Raw genomic sequence first — 17540 nt, 5'->3', positions numbered from 1 at the left:
GGACCGATGACAATACACTAATTTGATAAGATTGTTCCATTATTCAATTTGCAAACTAAGATTTTTGTCAATTTATATAATTTTTATCTATAGTCGATAAGGCAGGAATTGATGATTGATGATTTAATAGAAAATTTAACTAAAAAATGAAAAATAAATAATAGCTTAAAAAAACTAAAAAGCACGCTTTACATAAAATTCAACTAAAAAATAGAAAATATATTTTAATAAATTTGAGTTGAAAGTAGAGTAAAAAAATATATTTTATAATAATTCTTACACGCCACGCTTTTTTTTACAATTATATATTTCACAATTCTTTTAAATTTCGTAACACATTGTTTTGTTTTGTACATTTTCTAGGATCATATTTCAGAAGCATATACATCGCCTTACTAACTCGACTTAACCGAGTAGTAGGCATAACAAGTTTATGTTTGTTCCTCGTGTTAACATTATGAATGTCACAGTTTCTAGCAAATTCCTCAATGTGCTTATGAATATAATACAGAACATTATCAAGAATATATTGAGAAGCAACAATCAAAAAGTTTATTTCGTAATGATTCTTTACGAACTAGGTTATAAGTTTTGCGTTACTTAAAAAAACAACATGCTTTAACCAAAATATTTTGCTTATTGCTTTTGAAAATCTTTTAGGAGTGATAGTACCATGTTGGGTCCTCACGGACACAAGCGAATTGGGCCGGCACGGCCGAAGAAATACCACTCCCCCACCCGAAACCGGTTATCCGGAGGCCTACCCCCCCCCCCCAAATACAAATGGCAGCACGGACTAAAATAAATACACTACTCCAGGGAGGATGTCTGTTTTATGAAGGACAGGACCTATCCATCATCTGGATGCGTGTAGACTGCGATGACCATCCGCGAATCTACGCATGCCTATATAGGTCCCATAGCGGTAACGCAGAGACTGACCGGCTCCTTAAACATATCCAAATGGCTACAGATTCCGTGTTGGAGCAGATCCCCACTGCAGATATTGTGTTTCTTGGCGATTTTATCGCCCACCACGTCGAATGGCTAGGCTCAAGTACCACCGATCATGCAGGGAGATCTGTTTACGACTTTCCTTAGAATATGGTCTGACGCAACTGGTTATTGCGCCAACGTGAATCCCAGATGTGGAAGATCATACACCTTCCCTGTTGGACCTTCTGTGGACCTCACATGCGGACGGCTACCAAATTTCCGTTGACCCTCCACTGGGATCGTCGGACCACTGCCTGATCCGGAGCACTGTGCCGATCACGCGCCTAACACGGCTCCGCTTCTTAGGCTGTCGCCGCGTGTGGTACTATAGGTCAGCAGAGTGGGACGAAATGCGGTGTTTTTTCGCATCCTACCCGTGGAGGCAGATCTGTTTTTCGCTTAGTGTTTCAGATGCCGCTGCTGACGCTGTTGTTGATGTGGTACTGCAAGGTATGGAACTCTTTATTCCATCCTCCTCTGTGCCTATCGGTGGCAGGTCCCAACCATGGTTTGACCGCTCCTACAAAATTGCCTCTCGCCGAAAGCAGGAGTGCTATCAGGCTACAGTCAATGCGGTGGTATCTAAGGTTGTGAATTCCAGCGAACTGAAAAAACACTTCAATCATGCCTCCAGGTCCTTCAAAAGAGTTATTGCTGATGCGAAGTCGATGCACATTGGCAGAATTGGCGAGAGACTTGCACGCCTTCCCTCGGGAACTCGTGCGTTCTGGTCGCTCGCCAAGGCTGTCCAAGGAAACTTCTGCCAGCCAGCCATTCCGCCACTGCACAGGGATGATGACTCGCTGGCCCATGACGCAAAAGAGAAAGCTGATCTCCTGGGCTCCCTCTTCGCGTCCAACTCGACTCTGGATGACCAAGATGCACCATCACCACTTATTACGCGGAGCGAGTCATACATGCCGGAGGTAAAAATCCGGCATGGCGCCGGCGCTAAAGGCGCTTCTCACCTTGGACATTCACAAATCGAGCGGGCCCGAGGGCAACCCCGATAGTGCTGCGGACATGTCGACGCTTATATTACTAACCGGCTTATATTAACATACAATACATCATTTTTTTCAGTATTTTTTTTTCTTAATAAGCAGCTATAATAAAAAAATATATAATGTATACTTTTAAAGTTATTACGAAAGATGTCTAATACTGATTTTATATTTAAGTGTATCCTAAGTAACGGCACATAACGATTTTATTCTCGTGAAATTGTAATATCATGAAAACTATATCCCTACATTACGATGTTTATCTAAAGTATTTTCATGAATGAATGGTAATTGTAATAAACTAATACGATTTTGTTCTTGTAAAAGCTACCAGTGTCTTTTTTCGTATAGCTATTTAACGACTTTATTTTTGTATAAATGTGCTTAGAGAGTTCATTGTAATATGCAGTAATGTTTATGAATTTTGGTTATAAATTATTGTAACACTGTTACTGTAATACCACTAGGTACTGGGTACTTTGTGGGTGCTTTTATGCACTCAGTCACCTACGAAGTTGCTGCGGTAGAGGCAAATTTTCGTTTTCTAGTGTTTTTAGTTGTAGTTGATCTTATATTCATTTCAATATAGTCGTCATCATAATCATATTTAAAGTAAACAGATTGTGGATCTGTATGGGCAACTTTTATTTCTTTGATCTTTGACCAATATATATTGTTACCCTTTGCATCACTTAGCCAATTTTGTCCAGTAATCAATGATTTTATGTCATAAAAATTATCTTGTCTCATTTCCTTGACTTTGTGTTTTTCACCAGTTTGTTAAGCATTCATAACTAGTTTGAACTTATTAGCAGCAAACAGATAAAGGGCAAACACAAATCTATTTTTATTATGTCCTGCGCAACCATCAGAATAAAATGAAATTTTATTAATTTGTTTATGATATTGTTCTTCAATAAAATTTCCTTTAATAAAATAACCTTTCCTATTGATCCTCTTTTAGCAATTTGCAAATGCCACATGTAACAGTATCCTTTCTTTCTTGAAGCATCGAAAACAGTGAAGTTATACACAGGATACTTCCGTTTATAATGGAATATTCCTACCTGTGACTGAGGTACGCCTAAAACCTTTTCTAAATCAAAAATTGCTAGAGTGAAGTTTGCGTTAAGATTTTCCTTTTCTGAATGTTTGATTTCATGAATTCTTTCTTTATTATGTATATGTTTTGTGTATTTATCGTTTAATGCTTCCGCCTTCTGCTTGTTAATAAGGCGTACAAGTACCACATAAATCTTTCTTAGGATGAAATAAAGAACAATTAAACTTTGTATTAAATATAGTCTCATACTGTCTTTTGGTAGCCATCTTAACATCACTATAACCTGTCAGTTCTTTTAACCAATCTGTGTATAAACGGTACATTTTTGATATATTCAAAGTTTCGCATAAATAATTTCTTTTGGAAGATTTTCTAACATAGTGTGTTTTGTGTTTATGTGTGATATGATGCTTTCTTCTGTTGGAACTGACATTTTGCGTGGTCGATTGTTATGTTTACCTCTACAGTCAGTTTTGTCAGAATCACTATTGTATTTTTCTATAGCAGTGTAAACCATTTGTTCGGATATTCGTAAAGTATTTAGGAAAAATACTTTACATACAAGGACTTTATTATTCTCTAATGGCAAATAATAACTTATAGTTTGAGTTCGGTTTTTATTTCGAACAACTTGAAGTTTTTTGACAGAATCTGACATAATGTATTTAGTTATAAATTATCATTGCAACTCATGGTCACCTAATTTATAAAATGTCTCCAAAATGGCATTCCTATTATTATAGGAAAACGTTTCACCACATTTCAATTTGCATTTACAAGAAGGTCCTACCGATTTTGCAAGGAACTGCTATTTAGAATGACATCCAACATAGGCTTTTCCAGAGTTTTTTAAATTTTTGGATTTATTGGCTATCCATTATTTTTCAATTCGGCGTCGCTTACGGGCTAAGTTGTTTGTGATAGAGAGAGAGTTATCGTCATCATCAGTAGGTTCAATAGAACTGCTTGGAAGTGACCCTGATACTCAAATTGTAGTAAGTGATTCTGATTCAGATGTACCTAATACTTGTAATGTTACAGAATCTTCATTCTCCTCTATACCTTGTTGCCTTGGGCTTTTATCGCTATTTATAATTATAACCATCTTAGTGGGGCTTAAATTAGATCTATTTTGAGGTTAAAGTCTTATTTATATCAATATTGTCATTTTTTACATCGATTTATATAATTATTATAATTATCACAGAATACTAATTATGTTTTTTGTTTGTAAACAATATAATACCGTCACATACCAACGACTTCAAATTACGCAATGATTGATTATTGTACATGATCACGCCGCCTGCGCATAGTAACTTGTAAAAACTTGCCGAAATTCGAGCGAAAAAGACAATAATAACCAAATACTCTATTAATAGAAGGAGAAAAAAATAGTATCACATTACTACATGTTTTCAAATTCATAAAGAATATTGTAATAGGTGTTTACGTGAAATAGTATTCTTAATTATGTAATAATAAAGCAGTAATATACGTTTACCGTTCAAGATTTACCAAACTAATTTAGGTAAAGCATGTTATTGGAAAGAGTTATCAATTTATTTGCGTGAATAAAATCGTTTAATGCCTTACCGATTACTCGCGACATGCGTTCGCTCCATAATGAACGACTACGATGTTTTTACGGGAAGAATTTGTTACATGATTTCCGTAGAATAAAAATAAAAATTGTTATAAGTTTATGAATTTTCTGTCAAAAAATCTAAAAAAAAAGTCAGTAGGTGTATATCGACCCATAGATGCTGAAAATGCAAAAACATTAAAAAATTGGCTATGGGGCAACGCTGCTGATATTAATACATTATTTGTGCTGCAGAAGAGGGCAATTCGAGATATTTATAACCTAGGTCCTGAAGAATCATTGAGAGCAAAATTCCTAAAAATTAACATCTTGACTGTTGCTTCTCAATATATGCTTGATAATGTAATGTATGTTCATAGGCACATAAGTGAATTTGCTGGAAACTGTCATAACCATAATGTTAACACCAGGAACAGACATAAACTTATAGTACCTACTACTCGACTAAGTCGAGTTAGTAAGTCTTTTGTGGGGCGATGTATATCCCAGAAAATGTTCAAAACTGTCTGAGGCATTCATTTTGGAATGGGTGGTAGTTTTTACTTCAATAAGTGATGTCACATCCTATTTTGAATAAAAATATTTGAATTTGAATTTTCGGAAGCTAAAAATTACTTAGTTTTGTTGGCCGTGTGTGAAGAAGTGTCAAGCGTGGTCGTCTTTCGCAAACTTTTTTTAGCACCCTGGGAAACCAAATGGTAGAATACCACTCGGCATTAACACTCTTTTGATCTTCAAGTGGAATTGTGGAGGTGGGACCCGTAGCTGAAAAAAAAATCATTTTTTGTCAACGTTTCTCGCCTGCCTCACTTTTGTTGGTCTGTTCTCATTTTCAAGCACCCATTCACAATATCGTTGTTTTTATTTCGGGTTCAAAACAATTAATCCACGTTTCGTCTCCTTTGACATTATCATAAACAGTATTTCAATGTCCGTGGTCATACTTCATTAGCATATTTTCCACATGAGCCCGCTTCTGCATCGCTGTGAGTTCATGAGGGATCCAACGACAAAAAAGTTTCCGAACTTTCAATTCTTCGTGAAAAATTTTCTTAATTTGGCTCATACTAATCCCCAATAGTCCTCGAATTGTCTCATAGCAATCGGCGGGTCCAATGGTTAATTAGCCGCTCAACAGTAGCCACATTATTTTCGTTGAAGGCCGCCCTTCACGAAATTCGTCATGTAAAGAAACCCGACCTCTCTCAAATTCAGCAAACCATCGCCTCACGGTGCTCAAGCAAGGTGCTTCTCTCCCAAAAGTATTTTGAAGACGAGCGGCACAGTCTTGCGGAGAGAGAGAACTTTTAAAATCATAAATAATCATCGCTCTAAAATCTTTTCGACATAATTCCATATTTTCGTTGCATACGTAGAACTTTGATGTGTGATAAAAAACAATAGACAAATGATTTCCCGCCAATTTTTTTTTTATAACTAAGAAGGAAAAAATATAACATTCGAAATTCTAGTCGCGTCGCCCGGGAACAAGTGAACACAAAAGTGCTATCAGCTATGTCCGTAAAGCTATGGCGTCGAATATTGGTGGCCTTGAATCGTAACGGATCGAAATGTGTATCGGATTTCACTCGTTCATAATTGCGAAGGCAAATAAATCTTCAATAAAATAAAGCATCTTGTACACCTAATAAGGGTGAAAACTGGGTGAGGTAAAAGAGTGCCTTGGGGCACTGCCGCTCACCAGTGTTGCCAGATAGGAAAGTTGAAAATGTGGTAGCGGTACTTTAAAAATGCGGATTTTAAACAAAAAAAGCGGAACTTCTTGTTTAAACATTATATATTAACATGAACAATCGATAATGTACCTAACATTATCAATTGTTCTTTCTCCATAAGCTTTATTCTTTTAGATGTTTATTCAAACCAGGAAAAGAGATTTTATAAATGAAAGGGAATATGTCAGTGATCATAAAAAAATGTGAGTGTTTAATAGGAATTTTATTCTTATTCCTTGTTCGATGGAAAACACATCCTCAGCATTGTCTCCCGACTCTTCGACCTCTGCTTTTGGAATGTTGTAAATCTGTTTGACAGTCATCTTTGCCAACATGTTTGGAGAAGCTTTGAAATTTTTGGAACAGCCCCTTTATTTTTTCTTACAGCCTAGTCCGCCAAATGAACTCCATCGACTGTTGGTGTAATAAGACGATTTCGCTGGTCAGTTTTTATATTATTTATTTTTGAAAATTTCCTCTCATTATCTGCATTTTAAATAAGAACTGACAGAGCTGTGAGCGCGAAGTTAGGAAGATTTGTGAACAGCCGTTCACCAATTTTGTCTTTCACCATTCATTCAATAAGTCACCATTTTTTCGGGTACTACTGTTACAAGTCTTTTCAGATTGGAAGTATTCATTCAACCGAGTAAATTTTCAACTTGTTCAAAGTTGAACATGACATGGAACTAACAAGTCTCAAAAGCGGAACCGCGTCAGTTAAAAGCGGAGGGCGGTCCATTATCAAGAAAGGCGGTGTAAAAAGCGGAAAAGCGGTACATCTGGCAACGCTGCCGCTCACTCTGTTTTTTGAATTACCAGTGCCTGCGGGCACGGCTGATGCGGAAAAGTTAATATGTATTGGGCTTGCTAATATATGTACCCAAAACTATAGCATATATATAAGCTTAGTATATAGCTTACTGAAATAAAAAACGGCTACATAATATGGATTTGAATTAAATTTTATTGCCGCATGTCGCACCCCTAGGTTTACGATGAAAGCGAACAACTTACTTAGAAACTTTACTTACTATATTACAATTAAATGTGAAAAATTTATATTATTGCTCCAAAAATAGAACAGTTAATACTAGAAGAATAAATCGAATGTGCCGGTTTTTTCTTTCCCGACTCGTGGACCACGAGTCGTGGTCACACAAGTGTGACTACGAGTATTTTTTTTCCTCGTCGTCACACCAAGGGTTTTACTACAACCTGTTGGTAATTGATACAAGTCATGATCAATTTCTATTCTCATGATTCCGATTTTCTCGATAGTTTAGATAACTAATAATTATGGACGCAAATGTTTTTTCCTCGTCATCACACCATGGGTTTTACTACACCTTTTATAATTTTATATCTTAACGTTAGTGGTGTGATAAGGACAATCTGTCAAAATAGGTAAAGAGTTATGTGTGGCCTAAAGATATATTATTATTAATAAATTTCGTTTGCGCATTAATGACCAATTAATCTTTTTCAATATTTTGTCCCTTTTTCCTTGGTTTTTTTTTCAATTTATTTCAGTGAATCAGGATATCCCTCACAAGAGATATTATGTGGACGGAATGGTAGAAAGCGGAAATTTTCACTTCGGAACTTTGTTGGTCTAGTTAGGAGACAAACACACTATACCAAAAAACTTTTTCCGTCCATAATAATTCGTTATGTAAACTACCGAGAATGTCAAAATCATGAGAATAGAAATTGATCATCATTCATCACTTGTATCAATTACCAACAGGGTGCAGTAAAACCCTTGGTGTGACGACGAGGAAATAAATTACTAGTACACTGGTCACACTGGTGTGAAAAACTGGTGTGACCACGAGTCGGGAATGGGTTTTTTGCAAAGGAGTTTAGGAACCATTCAAAAGCTGTGTTTCAAAATTGAAAAATAAATACGTGTAAATAATAAAATCAACCAACCAACAATCTGTAAAGCTGTTCTTCGTATATTGAATGATAATTCAGATTTTGTTTGGAGAGCCACAGTCTTGACCAAGATGTTATATTATGTGGTCATAGATTACTTAATAATGAAATATATAATAGAAATTTACCTTGATATGAATGTAAGCATACGTTACGTTGTAGTTGTATGAGTAAGGAAACTTTAAGAATCAGTCTAACGACCTTATTAAATTATAACTGTTAATCTTTATACAAAGGGGCTATTTCACAATGTCTAAGTAAAGTAGCAGATTGTCATAGGCTAGATAAATTAATAGTGGCGGCATAAAAGTTCCAGATTATATCTGGACATACATACATACAATACAGATTGCATTTCACAATCACTATAAGTATATTAATATATCATATTATTATTATTAATTTCTAGATGAATTATCTTGCAGATTGGTCTCGCAACCTCGCACTCAATAGTTCCGTTTGACGAAATGAAAATATTAAAAAGACTGTTTCTTATATGAAATAGCGTAACACAAGCTTAATGGCTTTTGATCACAATATTATTCCATATTTTACAGTTTTCTGTTTGTACATATTTCTATAGCACCTCTACTACTATTTTCACAATAAAATGAATCATCACATAATTGTACTCCACTTCCGTATAACGAAATTTGAGAATGTCAACTAATCAATTATCACTAGCCTTTCATAATTGTCAATAAGTCATAAACAAACATGTGTCAAACAGTTTATGTACACATAATCAATGACGTTCTATACATATAGACAATGCACCTCATACAAAATCAAAGCCGAAATATGGCACATGCCACAACTGACACCATAATAACCTTCGACTGCTATGTCTATACATTTCTGATTGTGTCCGTTCACTTTCATCTGTCCCATTCTGACAAGCGGGTCTTCTCTGGGGACTTGTCAATAATATTGTACCATATTTAATGAAAAAATATACGTTTTATTACATTACTTTCGCTTTTTGCATATCAATCTTTTATAATAAAATAACCTTACTGATGATAAGTCACACCATCTTTTTTTTTGAGTCGTTAATGTATTATTTAAGCACTTTTTATAGCACTCTTAGGCTTGTTGATTGACACACAGTTGACACACGACTAAGGAGAATAGTGTGCTTACATTGGCTTTAAGCACACTTTTGCCGTTCCGTTATCAGACTGCGAATGATATGTCCATATGTATAGAACGTCATTGACACATAGTAGTAGAGCAGCTCAAGTGGGGATTTTAGGATTTATTCGAGTGCGTCAGAATAACATAAGAGGCACCTTGTGGTAACTCGCAACATACCTGAGTCCTGGGTCGAACGTCTAGAGCATCCGATCTGATTAGTAAAAAAAAGTAAGCTATAATGATTATAATAACAAGACGCGCATGGGTAATCATGGTCACGACTTTTTTGTATTATCAAAATCGGTCATAACTTTTGGTCACGTCCAAATCGTCAGTGTTTTGACCAGGAGCTACAATAGGGTTCACTTAACATCTCCTCTCAATGAGGTTGTGTAAAAGATTTTTTTCCCTATTTCCTACCCTTTCGTTTGGCCACCCCCACCATGTAAACCGGCAGATTAATTACATTAATTTTTCTGTTATCAGTAACACGTGGGGCCTATACACTATTAATATCTGAAGCGCTTGAGTATTTCTTTGTGACTGCTTATTTACTTTGTTGTACACGCACCCCCCAACAGTGACATATATAGCCCTTTTTTGTCTTTTGAGCATCTAACCTACTCAATCCAATAAGTGCCCACGACGCTCGAGTTCCCTATTTAGTCTCTTAGGCTCGCCTACCATTATATAAATCGACATTATTTTGTCAAATGCTTGTCACTTTATCAGGCGATCCATCAGATAACTATGATATCTGCTACTATATCCATCCTTTTTTTAAATAGTCCTTACTTTAGTTTGCTTCCATTCTCAGCAATCGTTCACAGTACGTCGAATAGATCATCTAGATGAAAGCTCTAAGAATATATCACGCGTCAGGTCGAGGGACGTGGTATAAAATAAGAATAAACATATAATTTTATATAATTTCATATAACTATTTCACACATAATTTAGCATGCGGTATTCACCTTAAAAGGTAATGCATTTTGTAAATTAGCATAATAATAAATGTAATATTGTAATTACCTCTGGTGAATCTAAATAAATTAATAAATATATAATAAAATTATTATGCTGGCACACACAATCACAATTATAAATTATAACAGATTAAAATCAGAAGAAATCCACAAAAAAAACAAGGAATTTTTACGTAATCTGTAGCAAACTGCAAAAGCCAAAATCAATAAAAACTAAAAATACGGACGCCATTTTGTAATTGTTGCTCCTTGCGAAGTTGTGAGTTGCAGTGCGGTGGGGAAAATTTTTGTGAAACGGTGAAATTGTTTTCTTCGTAGATGAAAATTTCCTAAACTCAACAGAGTGGAAAAAGAGGTAATATTGTTTTACTGACAATATATAAATATAATCATTTGTTCTAATAGCTTTTCGTCTAGGACAATAGTAAATTTGATTCTTCTAGTTCTGTGACAAGTTTATCAAGATGGCGATAGTAGGGCGATTATAATAAAATATAATGTTAAAATCTATTACACTTTGTATGTACGACTAATTATGTGGCATTTTAGTTTTTATTATAAATTATAAAATTGTTTTAATCTTACAGAGAAGATGGAACCGATATTGGATGCGTCCTTAGTGGCGCAATCCATAAATTATCATGGCCAGCAGTTACAAAAAACGTGGGAGTCTGAACGAGGCGAAGAAGATTTGGCGAAAATTGGCGTGGGTACGCTCGACTTTGCCGTATACCAATCACGTCACAAGCACCTTACTTTCCAAGACCGTGGAAAAAGATTAAAACTACATCAATTCATTGCAAAAGAAGCTAATATGTTATTTGATAGTTCAGTATTAGAAGAGACACCAACATCTTCCAGCCTTGGAACTGATTCTACTACTCCCGAAGACAGTAAGTTACATTATATATTAAAAATATTATCTATACATAAATCTGCTATATGTAACAATACCATATTTTAAATTATTAGCAAATTAAATGGCTTAAGTCTATGCAAAGAGATTAGGTATAATTATATGACATATGGTAAACAATATAATTATAGCAATTACCAAATTGGTAAAAATTTTTCATTTTTGTTACATTTAACTGAGTGGTCATGTCTGTATCAAAAAGTTGTGGCCTAAAATAATATTTTTGAAATAAATATTCCTTACATTAATGTGGTTGGACCTGATATAATTTTATTATTTTTGACTTTTCTTAAATTTGTTTCACTTATTTAATGTCAACAACTACCACCCATTTGAAATGGTATGCCTCAGACCTGAGAAGAACGAACTAAGTAACTCAATGGCATTTTTTTATAATTAAATAATGCCTCAAGAGAGTTTGGTCCATTTCCAAATAATATTTTAATAAATCAATCAATTTTTTTCAATAACTTAATTATTTATTAATTATAATAGTTATGTTGAAACATGGAAATGGAAATGAATGGTTAAAAAAATGAGAAACTGATAATTTTGGAGCAATAAACTTTCAGAGGATGTCATTGTAGGATAGTAAACAAGAATATCCTAAATATTATCTGTCTTATTACTTGTCTAAATTAATATTTCTTTGTTTCAGATTTGTATGCCTTGATGCCACCATTTGAAACATTTTTAAATGTTGATAAATCAGCTAGACTTCGACACTTTTTTGATGTAAGTGGCTTATAGTGTAATTATTCTTGTGCAAACTTAAAACCCTGTCTGCTATGCTATAAATGTGATGCATTTCATGACATGGTCTGAGAAGATTTATGAATTATTTTTTCCTTATGCACCCATTTTGATCCAACTTGTTTGTGTGGTCTATCTTATGAAAGATTTTGACTTGCCAAGGTCTGGAAGTTGTAGAGATTTAAATGAATAAAATAATATATGAATTTAATTAACATAACATTTTTGGACAAAGCAGGATTTGAACCTACACCTCTCAGGATAAGTAGCTGGAGCTTATCAGGAGAGGCCTATGTATATTTCATGCCAGAATTTTCAAAAATCTCAAAAAACCAGGTTTACAAAGGTGGTCATATAAAATTAACAACATTTATTTAGATGGAAGATTTTTTCAAACTAAAAAGAACTATTGCATGTGTTTTTTTGTATTTCTACACTCGCACATGATTGAGAAAAGATAAAGATACAAACTTTATACATAAGATCTGTACTACTTACTGGATAGTTACACATCAGAATGCTGTACTCTATATTCTAATTTAAAAACTGAACACTGAATAAGTAGTTACTTCTAAGAAGGAACACATTGCTTCACATTACTTAGAAAAAAAATCTGGATCTTGTTCTTAATTATATGACAACAATGGCATATATTATTTTTTCCTTTGACCTTTTTTTTGTACAAAAGGAAATTATCTAGTTGATGAACACCATGTGGGTGTTTGGATTCTAAATGCCTGAGAGCATCAATTGGTTCAAGCAGTACACCTTGCAGTGAAATTTAACTTTAATTTGAAATTTAACTATGATATATTATAACATTAATATATTATGTATAATAGCTAAAATTTACATTCATAGTTCACATAATAAGTAATAATTTATTTTTGTAGAATGTTAAAACAGGAGAGCTTATAATTGGAGCAGTAATCAACAGAACAGCTTCTGGCATGATGCTGAAAGTACTCTGCACAGCAGGACCTACATCAAGATATGTAGCTGATATCAATGTGAAGGTACATAACAATGTTATTAGCATAGCTAGCAAGCTTAGTTGATGGTAGGAATTCAAAGTCAAATATTTATTCTACACACAATAACTCTTAAGCTGTGTATGTTTAGACGAATAAGCAGGAAACTACAATATAAATGAATTAGAACAATTAAAATTACCACTCAGTATTCAGCATAAGAGTTTATTCTAAGTGATTTTTTAAACCCTTGAAATAGATCTAATAATTCAATACAAAGTAGCAAAATCTTGATTAGTGTGGTGCATGCAGTGAACACATTAAACATGGGAGCAGTCTTGTCATACTAACTACCATAGATTATTAGCGGCAAAAATTCACACAATTTAGTCACAATACAATAAACTTACTGCATATTAAAAAGTGTTATTGGTATCGAATTTAGGCCAATATTAGGATGTGCTTTTTCAGTTATTTTGTCATGCGCACAACATGGTTTACATGATTGGTTCTCGACATGACATGATTACGGTCACCAGGGGGGTAACTGTTCACGTGCTAGACATATTGTCAATGCTTTTGTCAGCTGATATGTCGTCGATGGATGCGTTTTGTATGAGGGGATAAGTCATGATAAAAGAAATGGATTTTTAAACTATACATACTAGCTAGATTAGTGTATAAAAATGCGTATACTTTACTTAAAGGCCGGCAACGCTTCTGTGATTCCTCTTGTACTAAAGGAGAATATGGCCAGCGATGGTTTCAATTAATATTTTTTTTAAATAATAATTGAATAGACACCAATAAATTAACTATAACCAGAATATTAATTACAGGACAATAAATATGCACACAAAACTTAAAAAAAAATTGATATGGTTCAAAAAAAATGTAGAGAAACTTATTGGTACAACACTGAATATATTTTAATATGTGAAATATTTAAATGACTCACTTTATTACATGCATATAATTTATATTCCGCAAAAATAGTTTTTGGCAAGACAAGTATATCAAGCACTTTCTTTTTGCAATGTATGTGTGCATACAAACTCTTGAAAATATGTTGAAGGGTTCCGTAGCAGCAAGTAACATTATAACATAACATAAAAGTTCTTGTAGTTAGTTGTAACTTCAATCGATGTCTTAATAATAGTGTATTTTTTAAATTAAGTTATTGATAAGTAAACATTTTAATTACTTAATATTTGAGTTGATTGAATTAAAGGTTAATTGCGGTTTCCAATTTATGACGTATTTAAAAAAAACTACTCACTAGATCTCAATCAAACCAGTTTTCGGTGGAAGTTTGCATGGTACATCATATAGATTTTTTAGTTTTATTATTCTCTTTAGAAGTTTCAGTTCTGAGTATGGGGAACTCCCAAATTTTTATTATTGTTTTAAAATCTTAATGCGGTTTACAGAATACTTTTTATAGTATAGTTTCGGAAAAACGTGGCCGTGACATACGGACGGACAGACAGACAGGCATGACGAATCTATAAGTGTTCCTCTTTTTGCCATTTGCCTATGGAACCCTAATAACGTGTAATAATAAAGGCACTAGCACGTACACATATTTTTATTAAAGTAAGAGTCGAAAAAAGTGATCATTACCGACAAACAAAAAACAGTGAAATACCATCCCACAAAAAGGCAAAATTAAAACCAAATATCTTTAGTTACTAAATAAATATTTTAGTTCTGTAATAAAAAGTTAGTAAAATGTGGTGGAGGGGGATGGCCATAATGCCATCCCCCAAATAAAATACATTTTATTGTATTTTTAAGTAATTAACCTACTTACATATGAAAAGTGATTCAATTCCCCTTGGGATGATGATCCGTATAATTTCTGCACCACTGTATAACACATGAATTTATTTTAAATGTTGTTTTATCTGTTTTTAAAATTTCGTCTGACAGGGATTCAATCGTATCCACTCGCCTAACCAAACTGATCCGCGTGTCGGTACAGTTTTGTAAGCGGTATAGTTTTAGTTGCGCTATTTTAAAGCGTCAGAAATGCTTCCGTGTTTATATATGCGTTCACTGGTTGCATGTGAAAAAAATATATAAAAAAAAACAAACAGAACAAAATATGATTCCATAATACTTAATTTTATTCCATGAGGCTATGTTCATGTGCGAGAATAAAATTAACATTGTCTTTTCTTTTTCACCAGGCTTTTTTACCCGTTGCTAATATCATACCGGCGGTTGACAAGAAAAATGTGTCAAGAAACTACTTGATGAATGATACTGTCTGCTGTGAGGTTCTCGAAGTTATCCCAGACACAGACAAAATGGTGTGCGGCATGAAAGGTGTCACTCGGGGTCCAGATGATCCACCTCCTAAACCACCATTAGGGCTCCTCAGCACAGACGACTTCCCCTTGGTTTACAAGTATGTATAAGATCACACTGTCATTGTTTAGAGTATTTACACTAGCAGAGAAATAAACACAGCTTTATTTGATTTCATGTTTGTATTTTGTATTGTGAAGATAAAAGTTAAGTTTGTTCTATGTACCCAAGTGATAGTCTGATGTGTTCATCTACAAGTATTATGGTGGTTTATTGAAATTAAAACTGAAATATGAAAGTGAAGAAAGGACACACTGCTTATGACAAATTGAAACTTCTCACCATCAGCTGTATCCCAATAATAAGAGTGGTCTAGATGTTCAACAATATGAGAGTGCTCAAGTGTGGAAAGTGTTTCACCTTTGTTTTGATTGCTTTTTCAGTACAAATCACACAATACACAAAAAATGAGAAAAATGCACTGTTTTGTGTTATTAAAACTGCAATTCACCATGGATGTTTCAAAGTCCCAGTGGAGAAATTTAATTTGTGTTGAGGATTGTTTTCTTGTTTTAAATGTTACACAAAATAACTTTGGAAAAGGTCAGTACATAATGTAGGGCCATGATGCATACTATGAAAAGAATCCTATATTAAAGTTACTATTTAACATTGCAGCACTATTAGAAACAATTGATTGGACTTAATATAATCAGCTTTTTTTGGATGTTGGCGTTATTTAATTGTTAAGCCAATTGGAATTTTTTGGAATATATTGCGACAGTCACTTTTAGCTGAAAGGAGGCACTCGGATGAAATGATATGTGGCAGCACTTGTCTTCTACTGGGGATAGCAAATGAATGTAAAAGGATTTCCATTATTTTAGGGTGTTTTTTTCTAGGTTTTCCATCAACTTCAAGGATCTATTTAGACCTGCATTGTGTTAGCTGAGACATTTTGGTAATGTTAACATGACATAGTTGAGGCGACATCATCTAATACTATAATATGATGTTATATTTGTGTGAAAGCAATAAAGTTTATAACAGTTTTTTGAACAGCTAGATGGAACAGGTGAGGATAATGTTCGTGTGACATTGTTGACTGACATTTTGTTAGGTATTTTTGATCATTTAACACTTTTAATTCAGTAAACATTCAAATTAGAATACAATTAAAGTGAATTTTCCAACATTGTCATTCGTATCTGGCCTAAATTTGTGTTAGTAATTTGTACTGTTTTGTGCCAGGAAAACGATGGAAATGAAAGGTGAAAACTATGAAGCCATTTTGGAGAAGAGCCCCGGTTTCAACAATCCAAACTGCATACAATACCTCTCTGATCTCCTTGGAATCTCCAACATCCACTGCACAAACTTCTCAGCTTTGAGGTACTTACTATTATTTACAATTATTTGTTGTATTTTTAAGTATTTTCAATAAAGATTTAAAAAAATGTCACTTGTTTAACAGAGGTGGATTCACTTCGACAGAATATGCAGATGAATTAAGACAAGCCCAAGCCAGTAAATGGGCATTTCGATCTGTTGCTGAAGGAATAGAACATTTCAAGGCAGGAAGACATTCAGAAGCATTCCAGTGTCTGAACAAAGCACTGAGTATTGATCCAAGGAATGTAGAAGGACTTGTTGCACGTGGAGCACTCTATGCTAACAGTGGCACTTTCAAAAAGGCGATAGAAGACTTTGAAACTTCATTAAAACTTAACCCAAACCATGCAAATGCAAGGAAATATCTAGGAGAAACACTTGTAGCCTTAGGAAGAAGTTATGAGGATGAGAATAAGATTGCAGAAGCACAGAAGGCTTATGAAGACTGTCTAGCAATTATACCATTTCATGAGGAAGCACAAAATTCGTTAGATTTTCTAAAGAGTAAAACATCAACAGCAAAGCCACTCATAGAACCAGCAGAACTACTATTACCTGGGCTGACTGGCGCTAAATCATATGAAATGAAAGAAACTCTGAAGCAGCTGTTGAATCTTACTGAAAAGAAGGAAAAGAAAAAGAAGAAGAAACGAGGCAAAGGAAAGAAGAAGAGATCTAGTAGCTCTTCTTCTTCATCGAGTGACTCGAGCAGCTCGAGTGATTCTT

General features: G+C 34.2%; 1 protein-coding gene across 4 annotated transcripts; it reads left to right on the top strand.

The window, feature by feature from the left end:
- The first annotated feature begins 10700 nt into the window (after positions 1–10700).
- Positions 10701–16814, top strand: LOC126979981 (tetratricopeptide repeat protein 14 homolog). Of its 4 annotated transcripts, none has more exons than XM_050829593.1 (7): positions 10701–10824; positions 11057–11362; positions 12044–12120; positions 13032–13154; positions 15302–15522; positions 16325–16497; positions 16674–16814. In XM_050829593.1, exons 2-6 carry the CDS (start codon positions 11062–11064, stop codon positions 16368–16370), a joined length of 768 nt encoding a protein of 255 aa, XP_050685550.1. In that variant the 5' UTR covers positions 10701–10824; positions 11057–11061; the 3' UTR covers positions 16371–16497; positions 16674–16814. The 4 variants fall into 4 exon arrangements, with proteins under 4 accessions (XP_050685550.1, XP_050685553.1, XP_050685552.1 ...); XM_050829596.1 differs by lacking the exon at positions 16674–16814 and adding an exon at positions 15866–16025 and having other exon boundaries at positions 16325–16456; XM_050829595.1 differs by lacking the exons at positions 16325–16497; positions 16674–16814 and adding exons at positions 15866–16025; positions 16101–16318.
- The last annotated feature ends 726 nt before the right edge of the window (positions 16815–17540 follow it).

This window comes from Leptidea sinapis, chromosome 4 (assembly GCF_905404315.1).
Source record: "Leptidea sinapis chromosome 4, ilLepSina1.1, whole genome shotgun sequence".
Lineage (NCBI taxonomy): Eukaryota > Metazoa > Arthropoda > Insecta > Lepidoptera > Pieridae > Leptidea > Leptidea sinapis.
The sequence above is the reverse complement of the archived record's forward strand: the minus strand, read 5'-3'. Positions and strand labels throughout refer to the sequence as shown.

Bases quoted from the DNA above. Each gene is read 5' to 3' on its own strand.
- LOC126979981 (XM_050829593.1), top strand. From the start codon at position 11,062: ATGGAACCGATATTGGATGCGTCCTTAGTGGCGCAATCCATAAATTAT. The intron at 13,155-15,301 runs GTACATAACAAT...CTTTTTCACCAG, and splicing joins TAGCTGATATCAATGTGAAG to GCTTTTTTACCCGTTGCTAA. The intron at 15,523-16,324 runs GTATGTATAAGA...GTTTTTTTCTAG, and splicing joins GACTTCCCCTTGGTTTACAA to GTTTTCCATCAACTTCAAGG.